We start from the raw sequence: 19,932 nt of genomic DNA on the forward strand, positions 1-19,932 counted from the left end.
AAAAGATCATTTTTACATGAACAAAAGTCATTATCATGTGTTTAATTGAAAACTCTTTCCACAAAGCTCCATTTTGTGCATATAAGATATTATCTTGTGCGATTATCTTGTGTGCTGTTTTCTATATTTTGTGCAAGAAACTACTTTGTGCACAAAAACAATAACGTACGAGCAGTTTGCACAAGATAACAAGGAAACAACTTATTGCTCGAGATAACCTGTTGGCAGACGATAATTATTTTGTGCACACAAGTTTTTATCTTGAGCTTAAAGGAAAAGAATCTTTTAGTTTTTATCTTATGTAGAACATATTAAATGTTCCTCTTTGGGCTTCATCAAACTTTTAAAAAGTTTAAATAATTCAGTTTTTTCTAAAAACACCTGCGACTCTGCTGCGTTCAGATTCATTTGATTTGATTTGAAGGAATCTTGACTCTTTAAAGATTTACTGACACCCTGAGTCACCTCCTCCTGACCTCCTGACGACTCCTCTCTGACTCGTGTGTCTCTGTGTCTGAGGTTGTTCAGAGAGTTCAGGGACATGAAGCATTTATTTTTAATCACTTCACTTCGGGTCGTGTTTGTTTTGCGTCTCCTTTCACAGCTTTTCTAATTCGGTCTAACACACGACGCCCTCGCAGCTCGCTCACACTCACAGCAGCAGACGGTGAGCATGCCTGTGAGTGTGTGTGTGTGAGAGTGTGTTTTGTGTTGACGACCCCTGAAAGCTGCTAGAAATCCAGCGTGAGGCTTCAGAGAGAAACACGGAGTCACGTTTGGCGTCCTGACAGCCGGAGACGAGACGAGTCAGCGGCAGAGACGAGCTGAAAATAGCTCCGATGTGAAGACGCTCCAACTGATGTTTTTACACGGAGTGAAACACGCTACGGCTGTGGATACCTGCTGTTTGCTCTCAGGTACAGTCACACCTTCATGATAGGTGTTAGCAGCTCCATGGTGCACACACAGAGCTTTACTTTTACAGAGCTCAGTGTTCATGAGTTAAAGAGCACCACCCGTCTGCAGGAAGCAGATTTGTTGAGGAGTGAGCCGTCTCGCTCTCTGAGCATCTCAGCTGAGAGTTGCTCCAGCCGGTGAGAGCTGCAGAATCGTTGTGAAATTGAAAGTTTAAGCGGTCCCTGAAGGAAACGGAGAGCTTCTCTGCAGCTCCAAAAAGCTGTGATGTTTGAAACATCAAGCAGGAACTTTAACTACCCAGGAACTGAATTTAGACCCTGGTTCCTGCCATGGAAACACACTTTTTACTTTGTGCAGCAGCTTTTAAGATGAAGACTTTGATCATGGATCTCTGAGCGACAGGATGATTTAAAAACAACATCCTCAGACGTCTGAACCGTCTCTTCCTCCTGATTAAAGAAACTCCCTCTGAGACGGGTTTCATCAGTAAAAACAGAACCTGGGTCCCTGTAAGACTCTTAAAGGACGGGCAGAGACTCACCGGCACTTTGAAAGGAGACGAGTTTGGGTTGTCCACAGTGACGGTCTTTTCTGAACTCCCCAGGCCAGAGATACTCCTCCTCCTCGGAGAGCGCTCCGAAGACACTTCTGCAGAGACAAAGAGACAGACACAGAGAGGGTTAGACCAACACCAGAGGTTTATCATCTTCTCTTCAGTCAGCAGCTGCTGAAAGGCCAAAACACAGAGGGAGGGACGGGCGGATGGAGGACGAGGTGGTGACACGTTCAGAGGACGGAGGATGTTTAATGACAGCTACCAATCAGCCTCTGAATCCACAAACCCAGGAGTCTGCAACCTTCACTCTCAAAGGAGACATTTTTACTCAGCTCAGCTGATTAAAGTCGTTCAGGAGCCACAAAATCTACTTTATCTTCACAACCAAGACAAAAAAAATGTATAATATTCTGTACATAGTCAAAATCTAGTTAAAAATTATCTAAACTATAAGTTTTTAGTTTTAATAAAATTGTACATATGATGTCTTTGTTTTTTGTTTTTTTTAAAATTTGGATCAAAATGTAAATATAAAAAAATAAATAAATTTGTAATATTATTAACTCGATAAATTTGAAGAATTAATTATTTCAATGTGTGACAAAATTTCAAAAAAATTGTTTTGTCTTTTTTTTTTTTTTTCTTTTTAAAAAAGGATTTTAAAAAGTCAACAAATTTTGAAAACCCACCCCCTCATTATTGGAATGTCTAGAATTTGCCAAAATGTCATAATTTGCAAATTATAGACACTGTAGTTTCAAAAACCAACTAAACTTAAAAAATGTCCAAATAAAAAAATTGGCGAATTAAAAAAAAAAAAATGAATGAGCAAAATTTTGCAAAAAATCCAACATTTTTGAAATTTCAAGAATTTGCAAAATTTGTCATAATTTTGCAAATAATAAATAATGTAATTTTGAAACCTACTAAACTTAATTAATGCAAAATTTATAAAAAATTGCAAAATTTTTCAAAAACAAATTATAATGGGCAATATTTTGCATAAAATTCAACATTTTTTACATTTCTAAAATTCGCCAAAATGTCATAATTTTGCAGATAAACAAATATTGTAATTTAAAAACCTGCTCACTTTTCTAAAAAAATTAAGAAATTAAAAAAATTGCAGTAAAAAATAAAACAATTTTAATTATTTGCAAAAATTTTCAGAAATTCCCAAATTTTGAAATTTGCAAACCAAATTAAAAATTTGCCAAGTCTTCAAAATTTTTTTTTGATTTTTCTTCTATATGGAAAATTGTCCAGAATTGAAATTAAGAAAAATTGCAAAAATTAAAGGAAAAAAAAGAAAGCTTTATTGCAAGTTTTGATTAAATAAATAAATAAATACCCTCTGTGAGAAAAATAAAAATTCTTGATTAAAAAAAAAAAAAAAAAAAAAAAGAAAAGGAAAAAGGAGTCACTGCAAAGGAGTCAAGGAGCTGCAGGTTGAAGACCCTTGAATTAACCCTCTCCCTCCTGATGGTCCAGCAGAGAGGAGGTCAGACTCAGTAAAAGCCGCGTCCGTCTGTCTGGCTCTGGTCCAGGCTCATTGATCCATCCTCTAATTTTAGACCCTCTAGCTTCCTCTCCTCGGCCTGCGTGTCTCAGGTTGTTGCAGTTTGTCTCCTGAGGCCTGAGCAGCTCCTGAACCAGCTCTTAAAAACGCCCACGAGTCCGGCTGCAGGGAAGCTCCCGACTTCCACGCAGGGAGCCCAAAATAACTCCTCCTCACCTACGACAGACGCGTGGTGACGGAGGACCTCCAGAGGGAAAGGAGACGGGACTGATTCAAGGACGATCAGATGGTATCAGCATCTTTGTTTGAGAGGAAATAAACAAAGATCTGCAGCTACATCCTTTAAAAAAGTCCCATTTTTTATTAAACTCATGAGGTAACACTCAGAGACACGCGTCTGTGTTTCTTCTTCTCTGATTCTGAGGCTCAGCTCTCTGACACAGGGTCTCATACGACTGATACAGCTTCATCTCCAGCCTGCAGCAGTGAAACGTCTCTAACATACTCCTGATTCAATTCTCCTCCTGTCACCAAAACAAACTCTGCTGCTGCTGCTGAGCGTGACGCAAACATCAGCAGCATGTCTGCTCCCATCTCTGACCACAGCGCTGACCGACACCAGAGCTGCTGATTTCAGAGATACCAGCAGAGAAAACAACTGCTCAGTAACTCTGAGAGGATCTGTGACAGCAGCAGCAGCAGCATCCTCTGCAGCCTCTACTACAGATCCAAGGAAGCCAAGACCAGCGAGAAATCTCAACAGGAAGTCAAGAAGTTTGAGTTCAACGTCCAGTTCTGGAGTTAATCACCCAGTAAATAACAGATTATTGACTCATTTAAATCCAATATTGGCTCCAAAACACTGGCTGGACAGGGGATCAACAGTCGATACTCATGACCAGGGGTCTGCAACCTTCGTTTCATAGGAGCCGTTTGGCCTCAGCTCACCTGGGTTAAAGTCATTCAGGAGCCACAAAATCTACTTTATCATCAAATTACAGACAAAAAAAGTGTATAAAATTCTAGTAAATAATTATGAAAAGTAGAAGTTTTTTGTGTTAATAAAATTGCACATGATATCTTAGTTTTTTGCGTTTCATAAATCTGTAAAAAAAAAGAAAGAAAGAAAGAAAAAAGAAATGTAAAATACCCTTTGCAATATTTAGATAATAAAATCAATCTAAAGACTGCAAATATGTTTATCAATTTAAATGGAAACGAATTTCAAAAACTTGTCAAAAACTTTTAAAAAGTAAAAAACTGTAATATCATAAATCTAATTAATTAGCAAAATTTATTAACTTTAAAAAAAGTTGCAAAATTTATTAAGTTTTCTAAATATTTTTTAAAAAAAGTGAAAAATTTAAAAAAGAAAGAAATTCCCCAAGATTTTTAGAATTTGCAGAATATTCAAGAAATTGGATTTTTATTTTCCAAATTTGGAAAAAAAGACAAAATATTTAAATTCAAAAAATCTGCAAAAGTTTACAAAAAAAGCAAAAATTTTATCTCCAAAAATGTGAAATTTGCAACTTAAATCAAAATTTGGAAAAAAAAAAAAAGGATTTTTTGTCTATATGGAAAAATGTCTGAAAACAGTAATAACATAAATCTTAATGAAAATGAATTAAAAAAAAACTTTGAAAAAGTAAAAAATTGTAATATCATAAATTCAATTAATTGGAAAAATGTATGAACTTCTGAAAAGTTGCAAAATTTATGAAAATTTGCTAAATATTTTTTTTTTAAAGTGCTAAAATTACCCAAGATTTCAAAAGATTTGGAAATGTACAAAATTTCATAAATTTGCAAAAAATACTTAAGTTGAAAAGAATTGCTAAATAAAAAAAATTGAAAAATTTTAAACATTGGCAAACTTTCAAAAAAAATTTTTTATATATTCTGCAAATATATTTTCAGGAATTAAAAAAGAAATAAATTCCCCCCAATTTAAAAAAAAATTGCAGAATAAAAATAATTGTATTTTTCCTCCAAATTTGGCAAAAAGACAAAATATTTGAATTAAAAAAAACTGCAAAACTTTTAAAAAATTTAAAAATGTTATCCCCAAAAATTTGAAATTTGCAACTTAAATCAAAATTTGGAAAAAAAATGTTTTTTTTGTCTATATGAAAAAATTTCCAAAAACTAAAATAAAAAGGAACTGCAAAAGTCTAAAAGAATTTAAAGCTCTATTGCAAGTTTTGATGCATATTTAGTTCAACAAAATGCTTTAATTTCATGTCAGTGTCTTTAATCATCAACACCTTGTGTAAGAAAATATAAAGTCTTTATGTCAATAATATTTTTTTCAGCTACAGGAAGTCACTGCAGAGGAGTTTCATGAGGGTCCAGAGCCGCAGGTTGAAGACCCTTCCTCATGATCAACAGCTTCAGATCAGTAGCACAGATTGAGGACATGTAGCCTGCAGCGTGTGGAGTTGACGGGGTGTTTAGACGCTCTGAGCGACACACACAGAGACCCACTGCAACAGCTCAGAGTCGCAGCCACAGCCAGCGCAGCATGCAGCAGCAGTCAGCAGTTATCAGCTCTACAAAGTCAGGATCCCGTTCCAGCTGCAGGGCGCCCGCTACACGCACGCACGCACGCATGCATGCATGCAAGCGCCGCACGGAACCGGGACAAACTTTCATGCACAGCCCCTCCCCCTTCCTCGTCTCCCCCCTACACGGGGAGCTGAGGAAGAGGAGCGCCGATGGTCCCGACACAGAGGACACCACGGCTCAGGAGTGGACATGCCGCAGGAAGCCAGGTACGACAAGCGGGTCACATGACACAGAGAGACAGACACAGAGAGGGGAGACGGTACCTCGATCACAGCTGTTCCCCATCATCTGAGGAGAGGACACACACACACACGGTCAGACGCGATTGGCCCAAGCAGCCGCCACCTGTCAGCCAATGAGGTTAAGCTGCAAACATTCGTCTTCGTCCCGTGAACATCTTCCACTTTCCTCCTCCTCCTCCTCCTCCGCCCTGCCTCTCCTTCCTCAGCTCCGCATCCTCCTTCCTCCTCTCTCCTCCTCTCAGCAGTAACTCTAAACCTCCCTCTCCTCCTCTCTGAGGCTTTAGCGCATTTATCCAATCAATGGCTCTGCCCGCTCTGCCTGCTTCCTCTCCGTCCTCCTGTCGTCTCCTGTCCTCCTCTCTGCAGTCGCTCCTCTCTCTCTGCAGCAGCAGCCTCACTCACTCCCTCCCTCTCTTCTTCTCTCTCTTCCTCTCCTCTTCCTCCTCCTCCTCCTCCTCTTTGGCAGCTACATTTATCTCTGCGCTCAGAGGATAATTACCAAATAAGTTTCCCCTCAGCCAACTGATGTGGGACACAACTCTGGGGGCTTCAGCTATTAACTCCGATAGAGAGAGAGAGTGTGTGTGTGTGTGAGTGTGTGTGTGTGTGAGTGTGTGTGTGTGTGTGAGAGTCAGAGAGTCAGAGGGAGGAAGATGAAGAAGCCACAAACAAATTATTTTTGTGTTGCAACACAGATGCTGTTAATTTTTAATCACATAGGAATCAGAAATAAGCAGCGTTTATTTCTGCTACTGCTTCTGCTAAAGAGCCACTTCCTTCATTTCCTGTTCTCAATGCTTCGCCAGCTGTGATTGGTCGAAAGGTGGGTACACCTGCACAGAAAAATTCTATAAAATAGCAAGACTAAATGTGATGTCTTTGATTTTTATATTTAGAAAATCTGCAAAAAAAAAAATAATAATCAAAAACTACAAATACAATTGAAAGACTTTCAAAAAATTTACACGAATAAAAAAGTTTTTAAAAAATTGTTAAAACTTAAAAAAATAGAAATTTGAATTAAAAAAAAAAAAAGAAATCTCAAAAATTAAAAACAAATAAAAATTTTACAAAACTTGCAAAAAATCAGACAATAAAATACATATGAAAGACTTTCAAAAAATTTACATGAATAAAAAAGATTCAAAAATTGTTAAAAACTTAAGAAATAGAAATTTAAATTTTCAAAAATACAAATATGAAATCTCAAAATTTAATAACAAATTTAAATTTCAAAAACTTTGCAAAACTTCAGATCAAAAAATACAATTGAAAGACTTAACAAAAATTTACACGAATAAAAAAAATGCAAAAATTGTTAAAAAACTTTAAAAAATAGAAATTTAAATTAAAAATAATAATAATAAGAAAAAATATTTATCTCAAAATTAAAAATTCGGAAAAAATTGGGCATAATTTTTTTATTTCAAGCTTGCAAAATTCCCAAAAATAAAATATAATAAATTCAAAACGATTTTAAAATTATAAAGAATACATGAATTTGATTTAAAAAAAAATTGAAAATATTGCTAAACTCATCATTTTTTGGTTTGCTAATGATTTGCCACATATTGAGCATGTATATTAAAGGTCAGCAGCCAATCACAGGGCTAACATGTAGCGACAACGGCACAAGCAAGATGAAGTGACATGACAACCTGAAGAGCGAGATTTTGAACTTTGGGGGGAAGCCACGCAAAAGGGTTCCTGGTATGCCAAGGATTCAAACCAGGAACCTAGCACTACCCACTGCACCACTGGCCCATACCTTTAACTCTCTAGATATTTTTGTAAACAAATAATACCATATGGTGGCCCTAAAGGTCAATCCCTGAGTCAGTAGTTTTAACTTATTAAAAGTTGAAGGGTCAAGGGGCTCAAACACCAATTTCTCCCCATAGCTCCGCCCCACTGACAGGCCTCCAGAAGGCTGGCCAATCAGAGAGAAGGGGGTTTCTTAAAGAGACAGCAGCTAAAATGAAGCGTAATAAGAGTTTTCCAAAACACCAGGGAAGTAAAAAACACAGATTTTTGTGAGCTGTGAACCATGTTAAGATACTACAGAGGCACCAGAGGGACAGCATAAAGACAAAAAACAGCACAACACCCCCTCTTTAAACCACTGGACCACTGGGGCTAATCAAAGAAGTCATAAAAGCAAAAACAGCAACTGCAACAACATCAGGGCTTTATCCTGATTCAATTCTTTTTGTGAGTCTTATATATTTCCGATTTTAGCAGTTTTTTGTTTGTTTTTTTGACCCCAGACCAAGCGAAAAAGTGGAATGATGATGATGCCTACAGACTTTATCAGGAGGAGCCGTATTTTACCAAACAATGCACATATTATGTGAACCAGTTTTTAAAATTTACTCAGGGGGTCTGACATCTCAACTTTTTCCAACCCAGCTTATAAACAAAGATTAAAATGAAGGACTTAAATTTGAAAAAAAAAAAAAACTAAATAAATCGATTTTTGAACAAAAAATCCTGATTTAAAATTGCTAAACAAAAACAGTTTCGACCTCTCTGGTAAAGAATCTGTGCTAACAGTGCCAAATTATATCCAAAATCAGGTCAGGTAACAAAGCATGACCTCCCCCTCTCCTCTGTCATTTCCTCACCCCCTCCTCCCCCTCCTCCTCCTCCTCCTCAGTATTGATCAGAGGATCCTCGTCCAGGGCTCAGTTTAATGGACGGATTCAGAGGATCCTGCAGCGTCTCCTCTGACAGACGCCGAGGTGACCTTCAGGAAACGGTACGCGGTCAGACTGGAAACCAGCAGAGGCTCAGTCCAGGATGAGACTGGAGCTCATGAAAGCTGAGCAGAAGTTTTCATTGTGGACTCAGAGGATTAAACCTGTAATATTCTCCAGGATGGAGAGCTGCAGATTTTTATACTGCACTGTCGAGTGACAGCAGAGCGTGAAAATTTCCTGATTTTCTCTGAGGAGTCACAACATCTACTTGATCTTCTCAATAAAAACTATAATGTGTAAGAAATTCTATACACAGTTAAAATCTAGTAAATAATTATCGGCAGCGATGCACGACATATCCACCGCTGTTAACTCATTAGCTTCCAGCCATTTCCAGAGCATCTTAAAGATTTTTCAAGACCCAAATAATTTTTCTCTGACTCTGTAAACACCAAAACTACCAAAGAAAAGTGGGCAAGGAAAACAGGTTTGAAAATAAAAGGAGATACTGAAAAATTCAGTTTGCATGATTTTCAGTTTGTTCACAATCTGATCATCTCAGATTGATTTTTTTTCCTTTTCTTTTTTCACTAATGTTGATATCAGTAAAAATCAGTTATTGGCCATAACAGCCATATTGATATGGTATATTGGTATTGGCCAAATTTTTTAATCGATGCATTCCTAATTATTGTTAATTTGTGAAATTGTTAATGTCATGTATTGTTTGATTGTTTTTTTCTCAAAGAATTTGCAAAAGTTAATTAACAACTTGCCAAAATTTTGAAATCTTTAAAAAAATTATAAATGAGTAAATAATCTATTAAAAAATTTAAAAATTTGCAAAAATTGTTTTTCTATTAGGCTCACTGGCAGTGATGGAGGGGGGAGGGAGGGAAGGTTTTTTTTTTTCTTTGTTATTTTGTAATATGCACGATAGAAGTATTTCTGTGCTACCTCTCTTTCTAATACTTTAGGACTGTGCAATTATTTTGTTCTGTGGAAAATTTCAATAAAAATATTTTGATTTAAAAAAAAATAGCAAAATTTAACATTTTGATATTTTTGAAAAATTGCAAAATCAAAAATGTGTACATATTTTACAAAAGAAATTGCAAAAATGCATGTTTTGATATTTAGAAATATTTCAAAAATCATAAATGAGTAAACAATAAATTTAAAAAAAATTTAAAAATTTGCAAAAAATGCATGTTTTGATATGTAAAAATTGTAAAAATCAAAACTGTAAATAATTTATCAAAAAATTCAAAGAGTGCAAAAATTAATAATGTTTTGATATTTTAATTTATTTTTTTAACATTTCAAAAATTCATTAAAATTTCAAACCATTTTTTTTCATTTAAAATTTTTTTGTTAAAATTAAAAAAAATCATACATTTCTAATATTTTTGGAAAGAGTACTCGAATTTGATAACATATATTGATTATAATGAGCAACTTATCATTTTTTTTTGTTTGCTAATGTCTTGTCATATATTGAGCCTGTACATTTAGCTTGCACATTGTCAGTTAAATGAATCCATCCACACAGAATTAAAATCTGTCTTTTCTTCCAGATTAGTCTTTTTGTAGATGTAGTTATCTTCCCAGGGCTGTAAAACTTGAGGTTAGCCACAGGTGCATGGAAAGTTGGGGGGCTGTTGATGTTGTTCTCATATTTAATAAAATATTTACTTAAAGCTTCTCTGATTTGTTGTAAACGAAGCAGCCCTGCAGATCCGTGTGATGGATCAGTCTCTGCACCGACTCGCTGACACCTGGGGAAAACCCCTGGCGTGCTCACAGGTGCTGCGTCACCTCACTGAGCTTTTTTTATCCGCCTGTGATAAGCGCGACGTCGCAGGCGGCTGCCGGAGCATGAAAGCTGTGATGTCATCGGAAAGCAGCGGGAGGAATGTGTAACGGCGGAAACGTGTTGGAGTTTCATTCATGAGCAGACACACCTGACAACAGAGGATACACAACAGAGATAATCTCCGTCTGAATGAGCGCTTTGTGTCGGAGCGTCTGGGTGCAGCTCCGGCAGACGGGGTTGAGAGTTCAAATCCCCGAGAGCCTGAAGGCACCGCGGGATGTTTACGTTCGATCACACAGTCGATTCAGCGCTCGAATCGAGGAAAAGCTCGGACAGTGAAGGCCTCCAGAGCCGAACGTCTTCAACTCAACAACAACAAATGAACCACAATAAAGACTCACAGTCCTCCTCCTCCTCCTCCTCCTCCTCGGCTCTCTCTGCAAACATCTGAAGAATGTTTCTGCTCATAATGAGAGCGGTTGTGTTTACCGACGCCTCCTCTCACATCTCTTCACATTCCTGAGAGCTCGTTCATATTCATCGGATACAAAGTCCGTCCAGGAACTTCTGATTCCTCCTCTGAGTGTTTGCATGGAGCTGGTTTCACTCCTCCTGTGTTTGCTTTTTAGTTTGTCTGAGGTCACGTCTCCGTCATGACTTTAAGCTTCTGCGAGCATCCACAGAGAGAGATCAGAGATATAAGGATTTGCACAACACTCTGCAACAGAAAACAAGCTTGGCTCCAGTTTCCTGCAGACGGGGCCAAGTCTGACACTTCATTAACAAACTTTAAAAGACTCCAACCCACAGACTCATCTCAGTCTGAGAGCTCACATCGCTGCTTTGCCATCACTTTGACTTTGGACGGTTTGCAGACGAGACGCTGTCGATGAGCTGCTCAGGTCTGCAGCTTCACAGAGACAACAGACTTTTTTTCAGACACCTGGACTTTTTTGGGTTGTTTTGTCTTTAAAAGAGTCAGAGATCACGCCCTGAAAGCTCAACGTCTCTTCTTTAATGAACTGTTTGGATTTTATTGACAGCCCCATTGGTTGAGGAGTTACTGTAACTCAAAGAGCGCTTGTCTGATGGGTCGGCGTCTGAGGTAGCCGGAGAGATCCCAACGATAAAAACTTATCGGATTCTTCTATTTTTGCCGAATGCTGGATTGAACTCACAGCCGGACGGTGCGAGCTGACCAATGAGAGCAGGTAGTCAATATGCGACTGAGCGCAGACAGACACAGATCAGCGTTACCTGGTGGTGACTAAAGCCCAGTTTCCACCAAGTGGTTCAGTACGGCTCACATTTTGTGGCGTTTCCTTTGGCTTAATCCGGGAAAGGTCTGTCCCACTTTTTGGGACCCTTCTGTTGGGGTGCCAGATTAAACCGATCCGGCCCGTGTCTCTTCTTCCTGGCAGACTACCTGCGTTGTTTATATCTGGCACGCCACGCGCGCGGACTGATGCACTAAGCGGCGAGCGCCTCGTAGCTAGCTGTGGCTCTGCAGCGGAGGTAGCGCCGTTTTACGCAGAACAGAACTAGAGCCTTATTTAGCGGTGTTTTTGTGTGAAAGTAACGCGCTGAAAATTCTCTAAATAAAGCGTGAATGCAGACCAATATCAGATTTTTTCGGTGGGAGTCCGTTTATTTGTGTTTTTGGTCAAGTAAAATATGGCCCCGTCTGAGTGCAGAGGAAACCTGCAGAGGAGCAGGGAGGGGGTGTTTGGTGTGAGCGCTCTGGGCTTCTGCTGCACAAAAACACTGCTGTAGGGGTAATTTCTGCACTAAACCTTGTGATAGGACCCAACTTGTTCCATCCTGGAGGATCACTTTAAGGACCAGTTAATCCGACAACATTTCATCCGAAAACACTAAAATGCAGTGAAAATCTGTGTTTACACAGAAACGCTGTAGTGAGCATGCCAGGCCTGTAGGTGGCGCTATAACTGTCTTGTCCAGAAGCAGCTTTTGGTCGATCTCCTCTGAAGTAGAGTTGGGTTGATCATCTGGTGTGTTGGTGAATGCTAAGAGCAGAAGTGGAGCAACAGCACACGATATTCAGCAGCATAAGCTCAACACGGTAGGTCGCGACGATCGTAACAACGCTACTGTTGTCCTGTTGTATGCACTTGCGCAAAGCAAAGCAAAGCGGCTTACTGTTTACACGGCAACGGTGTTGGCAGCATTTGAGGAAATTTAATCTGGAGGTCAATTTCAAAAGTTTGCGTTTTAGGTCGGCTGAAACGCAACAAAACTTTTGCATTTCACCCCAAAACGGTTGTCGTATAAACAGCCGCTATGTGTCAGCCCTGTGATTGGCTGGCGACCAGTCCAGGGTATACCCCGCCTCTCACCCGAAGACAGCTGGGATAGGCTGCCGTCACCTGCAACCCTGAACAGGATAAGCGGAAAATGAATGAATGACTTCACGAAGACAACTTTCTTTCTGTTTGGAAAATGGCGTCACGAAAAAGACGAAATGCTGGATGTCTTCCATCGTTGCTCTTTGTTTTTACCTTGTTGAATAAACTGTGATTGCTAATACAGAAGAAAAAGAGTGGAAACATCAAACTCTACGGTCATGCAACAAAAACGTGAAGTTGCTAAAAGTTTATAGCATCTGCAGTTTTTGCAGATTGTGAAGCTCAGACTGTCAGATTAGCAGATAAAAATCCACAAAGATCAAAAATGAGGCATAAAGGAGTCTCTAAAACAAGATTATTAAAGTGATCAGACCTGAAAAGATCTGATTCCACTCCTCAGGTGTCGACAGTTTCTAATGATGACTCATTTCAGTCGATACCAAAGGAGATTTAAGGATCTGGTGAGTGTGTCTGCACACCACACTGTGCCGTTCTCAGCTGAATGAATCCCTCCAGGATCTGATCCAGGGTCAGTCAGTCATCCAGCCGCTGACACAATCAGTCCAACGAGTCGCGACAAGGACGCCGCTCTCATTAACGTGCAGACAGAAGTCAAACCTGCAGCTTCATTAAAACTGGGCACATCCTGAATCTCTCCACCTTCAGTCAGCGATAAGAAAAAAAGCAGAATGTCCCTTTAAAAACAGACCGTCCTCACACTTTAAGGGGAGACATCTGAAGGAAAATTTGGGACACAATGATCTAATTATATCTGAACCAGAGACAGCTGGAGCGCCACAATTTAGGCTAACCGCCGCCGCAGCAGGCGAGTGCACGGAGCGTGAGTGATGTGATTCACACGCTCAGAGACGAGGACGCCACACACAGGGACAGAGGCTCTACACACACACACACACACACACACACACACACTCTGCGGGGCGTGTTTATGTACCATGACGTTCAGCTGAGACAGTCTGCAGGTCAGAGGTCAACATAAGAAACTGAAGGAAGACAGAGTCAAGCCTCAGTGAGATTTACTGTTTACAGTGAAACTCAGACTCATCTGAAACCTGCATCATGTTGTTATTTCAGCTATTTCAAGACTCAATCATGAAAAAATGATCAGTTTCTCTTTGGGATTATTCCTGTGAAGATTTCCAGATTGACCCATGTGTCAAACATACCACTTACAGTGAAACTGAGACTAAATAAAAACTACATCAAATGTTATCTTTGCAAATTTAAGACCCATTGATTCCATTAAATCACAGAAGATGTTTTTATTTACAATTTCTACTTCTGCAGTTAGTCAAAGTTTAGCCTCCAATAGGCTTTTAACAGTGAAACTGAGACTTAACACAAACAGAAGTCCAGCATACACCGCAGTGGTTGCTTTTTAATTTGATTTAATGTCATTTTTACACGTATTGTGTTTCACCAGTGAAACATTCAGTTTAAATTGAGGTATAAATCCAGATTCTAACTCGAAATCCAGAACAAATCTGACTTTAAACCAGGAATAAATCCAGTTTAAGGTACAGTATCAATCCAGAACTGACCTCAGAGAAATCTGGTTCACTTTTAGTATCAAAAACCCAGTATCACTCCTGAACCAACCCAGGACAAATCCAGGGTAAAACCCAGTACATCGTCAGGTTAAAGTTCTGGATCTAACCTGGAGAAATTCTCTATGAAACCCAGAATAAATAAACTTTAATACAAAATGAATTCAGAATAAAATCTGGACTAAATCCATCACTAATTCAGATATCAGCTCAGGATAAAATCCAGTCATGATGAAGAATAAAACTAAAACTATATCCAGCAACAAATCCAGAATGAATAAAGTGATGAACCAGTGACACATCCAGAATAAATTCGGGAATAAATCTAGAAAATAAACTGAAAAAATTCAGTTTGTTCCAGAACCAGCGTGGAATAAATCCAGAGTAAAATCCAGCAATTAATTCAAGTAATAATTCAAGAATCAACTCAGAATAAAGGAACTGTAAATCAAAATGAAACGAGCATTTAATCCAGAATACATCAAGATTAAAAACAAATCAACGCCAAGCATCAGACTCAGTTCAAATCCTGAAAAACATCCAGAAAAAGACCTGGAATAAATCAGTTCTTTTGCTTAATTTGAGTTTGGTTAAAAAAAAAAACGAACACATCCTGAACCGTTAATCAAACTTTAAACCCAACAAATCCTCTTTTTATTCAGTTTAAACTTGAGATAAATCCAGAATAAAACCACTGAGAAAACTGTTATCAATCCAGTAATTATCCTGCACCAGAGAAGGGATATGGGAATAAAGGAACTGTAAATCAAAATGAAATCAGCATTTAATCCAGAATACATCCAGATTAAAACCACATCAACACCCAGCATTACACTTGGTTCAAGTCCAGAAGAAATCCAGCAAAGTTCCTGGAATAATTTTTTTTTTTTTTGCTTTACACGAGCTGCATTTTTACACATATTGTCCCTGTCAGATTAACTAGCAGAAAAACAAAACAAAACAAAAAATTATATTTAAATAATAAAATATATATATTTTTTTGAATTCCTCTTGTTTTTTTGCAAAATTACTTGTCATCAAAATTATTTTTAAAATATTTTAAAATATTATTAATGCTGAATCCTTCTTCTTTCTAAATGTGCAATAACTTCTTTGTATTTCTGGTGCAAACTTAACGAATAATACCTAACCACCATCTCATTGTTCTGTATAGATTTTAACTCTGTCATGTTATCAGGCTGTGCACATTTCATATTTTTTTGGGATATATTTTTTTTATTTTATTTTTTGTATTTTTTTCTTACACTAATTATTATTTTTTCTACTATATATTTTTTTGTTTTTTATTTATTTTATTTTTTTATCTATTTATTTTGGTGTTGCAATTCTGCAATTTTTCCCTGATTTTATTTTATTTTTTTATTGATTATCTTAATCTTACTTATGTGATTTAAATGAAGGAGTATTTAGGAGACGAACCTCTCATTCAAAAAAAATAAATAAATAAAAAATAAAAAATAAAAACAATAAATAAATGATGGCAGGAATAACCAGTGGATTATTTACAGATTAAAGTAAAATGTCTGGATGAATTAAATTTGTCAAAATATAAAAGTCTGACATTTTTTACCCTGATTTCACCTCCTTTGCTCCTAAAGCAGAGCTTTGAGCCTCACTAGGTAAAACTCGGAGCACTTGTTGCTCCCGCTGCATCCTCAGCTCCTCAGCCTTTTAATCGATAACTGATCACTTCGGTCGATAACTCGGATTAACCCAGAGGAAAGTTTTGGTGTTTTCTGTGAGATAATCTCACTTTCTAACCTCAGCTAGTCTCCACTCCTGGGTTAAAGCTGCAGGTTGCAGCGGGCGGAGACTCCTCACAACTTCTTCACGCGTGTTTCGCAACCTGCCGTTAAAACAGACCGTCCCACGGTGAGCGCGTGGAGCTACAGGTGAAAACACCTGGAGACGGTGTGTTTTTTAAAGAGCAGAGAGTTCAAACTGAGACACACTCACCAAAGAAGTCCATCCGAGCAGGTTAACTCATGTCCGCGGAGAGTTTACTCTCATTTAGTCCGCTAACAGTTTCACTCTGTCAGTTACCGCCAGTCAGCGCACAGACTTCCGGTTCAGACCTTCAGAATAAAGGTCACAGAGGGGAACTCATCGGGAGCAATTATGAAAAAAAAAACATTTAACAGACAAAAATGTCAAAATTACACACGAATAAAATTATTTTGATAAATACAGCGGCTTAAAATTTATTGTTTTGACTCAAATAAGGAGAAACATGCTGCTAAATGGAAAAGATATGTTCCTGCTGAAAAAACAATAACAACAAATCTGATTTTTGGAGGCAATTTCACCTCTAAATATCAACACATTAGATAATCAGAGATGGAATTGACAGTAAATACTGACATTATGATTTCTGGAACCAATTAACTATTAATTTTAACATTAGATGACTCTTTTTGTCTATAAATTACATTTAAAGTCCTTTCCTTAAAGCAGAAAGTGTTCATATTTCGTACCAGATATCAGCTAACTCATGTATAAACGTAATTTTGAAATTTAAGTTTAAAACTGAATCTTTGAATATAAATTTTTCAACCTTATATAACGATTTTACACTTCTGTAGCTGATAAACACACCCTGTGGATAAACAAAGTGGAAATAAATCTTCTTCTAGAGAAAAGAGGCAAACACTATAAATTTTGAAATATAAATATCGTCAAAAAAAATGTCAATTACTTTGACAAATTTAATAATTGCAAACATAAATTGACTACCTTGAAGTTAGGAGGCTTTATTCAGCTATTTGACTTGTATATTTATTCAATTTTACCCCAAAGAATCATTAAATATGAGATCTGAAGCTGAATTAAACAGTTAAATGTTTCTTTAGGTTAAAAATCATACACTACTCCACCTCAAATTATTAGTTTCTGTGCTGTAAGGAGTGAATTCAAAAGTTTTACAGACTTTTATTTTGAAGGTTTGGCTACCGGATGTGTGGGGCTTTATTGTGGCGGTGCAGACAGGTGGAGAGCAGACTGAGGAATGCAGCAGATCCAGAGTCAGTGAGAAACAACTGAGGACAGCAGGAATAAAAACAACCTGCTTAGTATTTTATATTTATATAAAATTATATTTATATCATCATAAAAAACACCAAACACCTCCTTTAAGGTGAGTTTATAGAAACATCTTATTTATCTTTTTTCACCTTCATTAGAAATGTATTCATCAAACACTTCCATGGATCCATTCAGTCTTAACCATTCCCAGTAAATAGACAGAGCCAACCTCTGTGGTGAGAGGAGATTTGACGGACTGCTCCTTTAAAAATGTGACCTCATGGGGTCATCACCTGTACAAAGGTGTGACATCCGCAAGCCCTCCTGCTGCTTTCACACGCAGATCACTTTCCTGTACTCAGTGACATCACCAGGTGACATCATGACCTCGATTTTAGTTTGAGTTTAACACACTGAGGAGGAGGAGGAGGAGGATGAAGAGCAGCAGAGAGATGAGGCGCGTAATGAATGGTCTGTCAGCACTGTAATTAGACTGTACCAACAAGAGTGGACTGAAATGACAACTCTGTAACTCTGTCACTGTCACCGCTGCTGCTCGTCCTCCACGACACAACACAGGTCAGAAGAGGAAGACGAGTACGGAGAAGATCAGGAAAAGAAGAAGAAGAAGAAGAAGCGGGTAATGTAATAATTTACAGTTTCCCACTTCATGATTTTACTTCCCAGTCTGTGAAACCACAGCAGCATGAACTCTGTAGTAACCAGGTCATATCCAGTATCAACCACAGAGCGAATAAGGCTTTTTAAACCAAGAGTAAATCCAGAATAAAACCCAGAGAAACTCAGAACAAACACCTGATAACTCAAGAGGAAAAACCCCAATTTTATCCAGAACCAGCCCAGGACAAATCTGGAGTAAAGCCCAGTAAATATCCAGCATCAAAACAACTACAATCTGACATTAAAACCAGTTTCAATCCAGAAAATACCCAGTATCAAAGTGGAATAAAACTAATTCCATATTCAACAACAAATCCAGAGCTAAACCAGTGGAACATCCATTATAAATTCAGGTATCAATCCAGATTCTAACTCAAAATCCAGAACAAATCTGACATTGAACCAGGGATAATCCAGTTTAGGGTACAGTATTAATCCAGAACTGACCCCAGAACAATCCAGTTCACTTTAAGTATCAAAAACCAAGTACTACTCCAGAATCTACCTAGGATAATTCCAGAGTGAAACCCAGTACATCGTCAGGTATAAACTTAGGCTAAAGTTCTGGATCTAACCTGGTATGAAATCCAGAATGAATCAACTTTAATACAATATGAATTCAGAATAAAATCTGGACTAAATCCATCGTAAATTCAGATTTTAACCCAGGATAAAATCCAGTCATGATGAAGAATAAAACTAAAACTTAATCCAGCAACAAATCCTGAATGAATCCAGTGATTAACCAGTGACACACCCAGAATAAATTCAGGAATAAATCTAGAAAATAAACTACAAAATATTAGTTTATATTCCAGAATTAGCGCAGAATAAATCCAGAGTACAACCCAGAAATTAATTCAAGTAATAATTCAAGAATCAACCCAAAATAAAGGAACTGTAAATCAAAATGAAATGAGCATTTAATCCAGAATACATCCAGGTTAAAACCAATTCAACACCCAGCATCAGACTCAGCTCAAATCCAGAAAAAGTCCTGGAATAAATCAGTTCTTTTGCTCAATATGAGCTTGTTTAAAAAAAAAAAAAACATCCTGAACCACTGATCAGACTTTTAACCCAACAAATCCTTTTTTAATCCAGTTTAAACCCGAGATGTATCCAGAATAAAACCACTGAGAAAACTATTATCAATCCAGTAATTATCCTGTTCCAGAGAAGGAATAAAACTAGCAAAAATGAGTCCTAATCAAACCAAATGTGTAATAAAACTAAAGATAAATCAAATATTAATTATAATGATTATTGAAAAAATCTAGAAAAAAGGTTTAGATTAAATATTGGTACAAGATATAGTGAGAAATAAAAAGTTTGAATCTAGTTTTAAAACCATACAACATCATGTATCAAAACCAGGTTTACATCCTGGTCTGATCCCAGCACAAACCCAGTATAATCCCAGTTTAATCCCAGTCTGAACTGGTCGTTGGAGGCCTGTGTGTGGGCAGAGCGGGTACATTAACATATAAATAACCTCCTCCCCCCTCAGCTGGTGGGTGCTGGGTGAGGAGGGGGGATTAAGGAGGTCAGTGAATGAAAGAGTTTCTCTGTGGCTGAATGAGGGGGGGCTATGAGGGGGGGCAGGTCCCATTGGTGCAAAAACTGATCAATAAACTGATCCCTGAGACCGACTGTGTATCAAAGTCACAAAGTAACGCTCAGCTCGTCGTCTCCTGAGGCTCTGAGGCTCCTCGAACGTGAAACCAGCCTCAGACCCCTGCAGCTCGGGGTGGGAATCCCCTCAGCCCCGGCGTCCCACAGGGGGCAGCGGGGTCAGAGGAGCTCCTTCAGACGGGCGGATGGACACTGGACGCTTTGTCCTCCAGACATTCCCCAACCACAGCGGCGTTCCCACACAGAGCAGGAAAATTACAGGCTGCACCCGAACGCATCATTACGGCAGAAAAACAGTCACCTGTTTCAGAGCCGGGCCCTC

General features: G+C 38.1%; 1 protein-coding gene across 7 annotated transcripts in view; it reads right to left on the reverse strand.

The window, feature by feature from the left end:
* Positions 1-19,932, reverse strand: part of rasal2 (RAS protein activator like 2) — an 81,417-nt gene that overhangs the window by 22,009 nt on the left and 39,476 nt on the right. For 5 of the 7 annotated variants that reach the window (XM_074688072.1, XM_074688069.1, XM_074688070.1 and 2 more), the window contains exon 4: positions 1,460-1,566. In XM_074688072.1, the coding sequence (XP_074544173.1) occupies positions 1,460-1,566 (107 nt within the window). Of the gene's footprint in view, positions 1-1,459; positions 1,567-5,824; positions 6,172-16,229; positions 16,306-19,932 lie in introns of those variants that run through there. The other 2 variants (XM_074688074.1, XM_074688073.1) reach the window with 2 other exon arrangements.

Source organism: Halichoeres trimaculatus, unplaced genomic scaffold (assembly GCF_033239565.1).
Source record: "Halichoeres trimaculatus isolate MK-OKI-2021-1 unplaced genomic scaffold, fHalTri1.1 fHalTri1_scaffold_15, whole genome shotgun sequence".
Taxonomy (NCBI): Eukaryota; Metazoa; Chordata; class Actinopteri; order Labriformes; family Labridae; genus Halichoeres; species Halichoeres trimaculatus.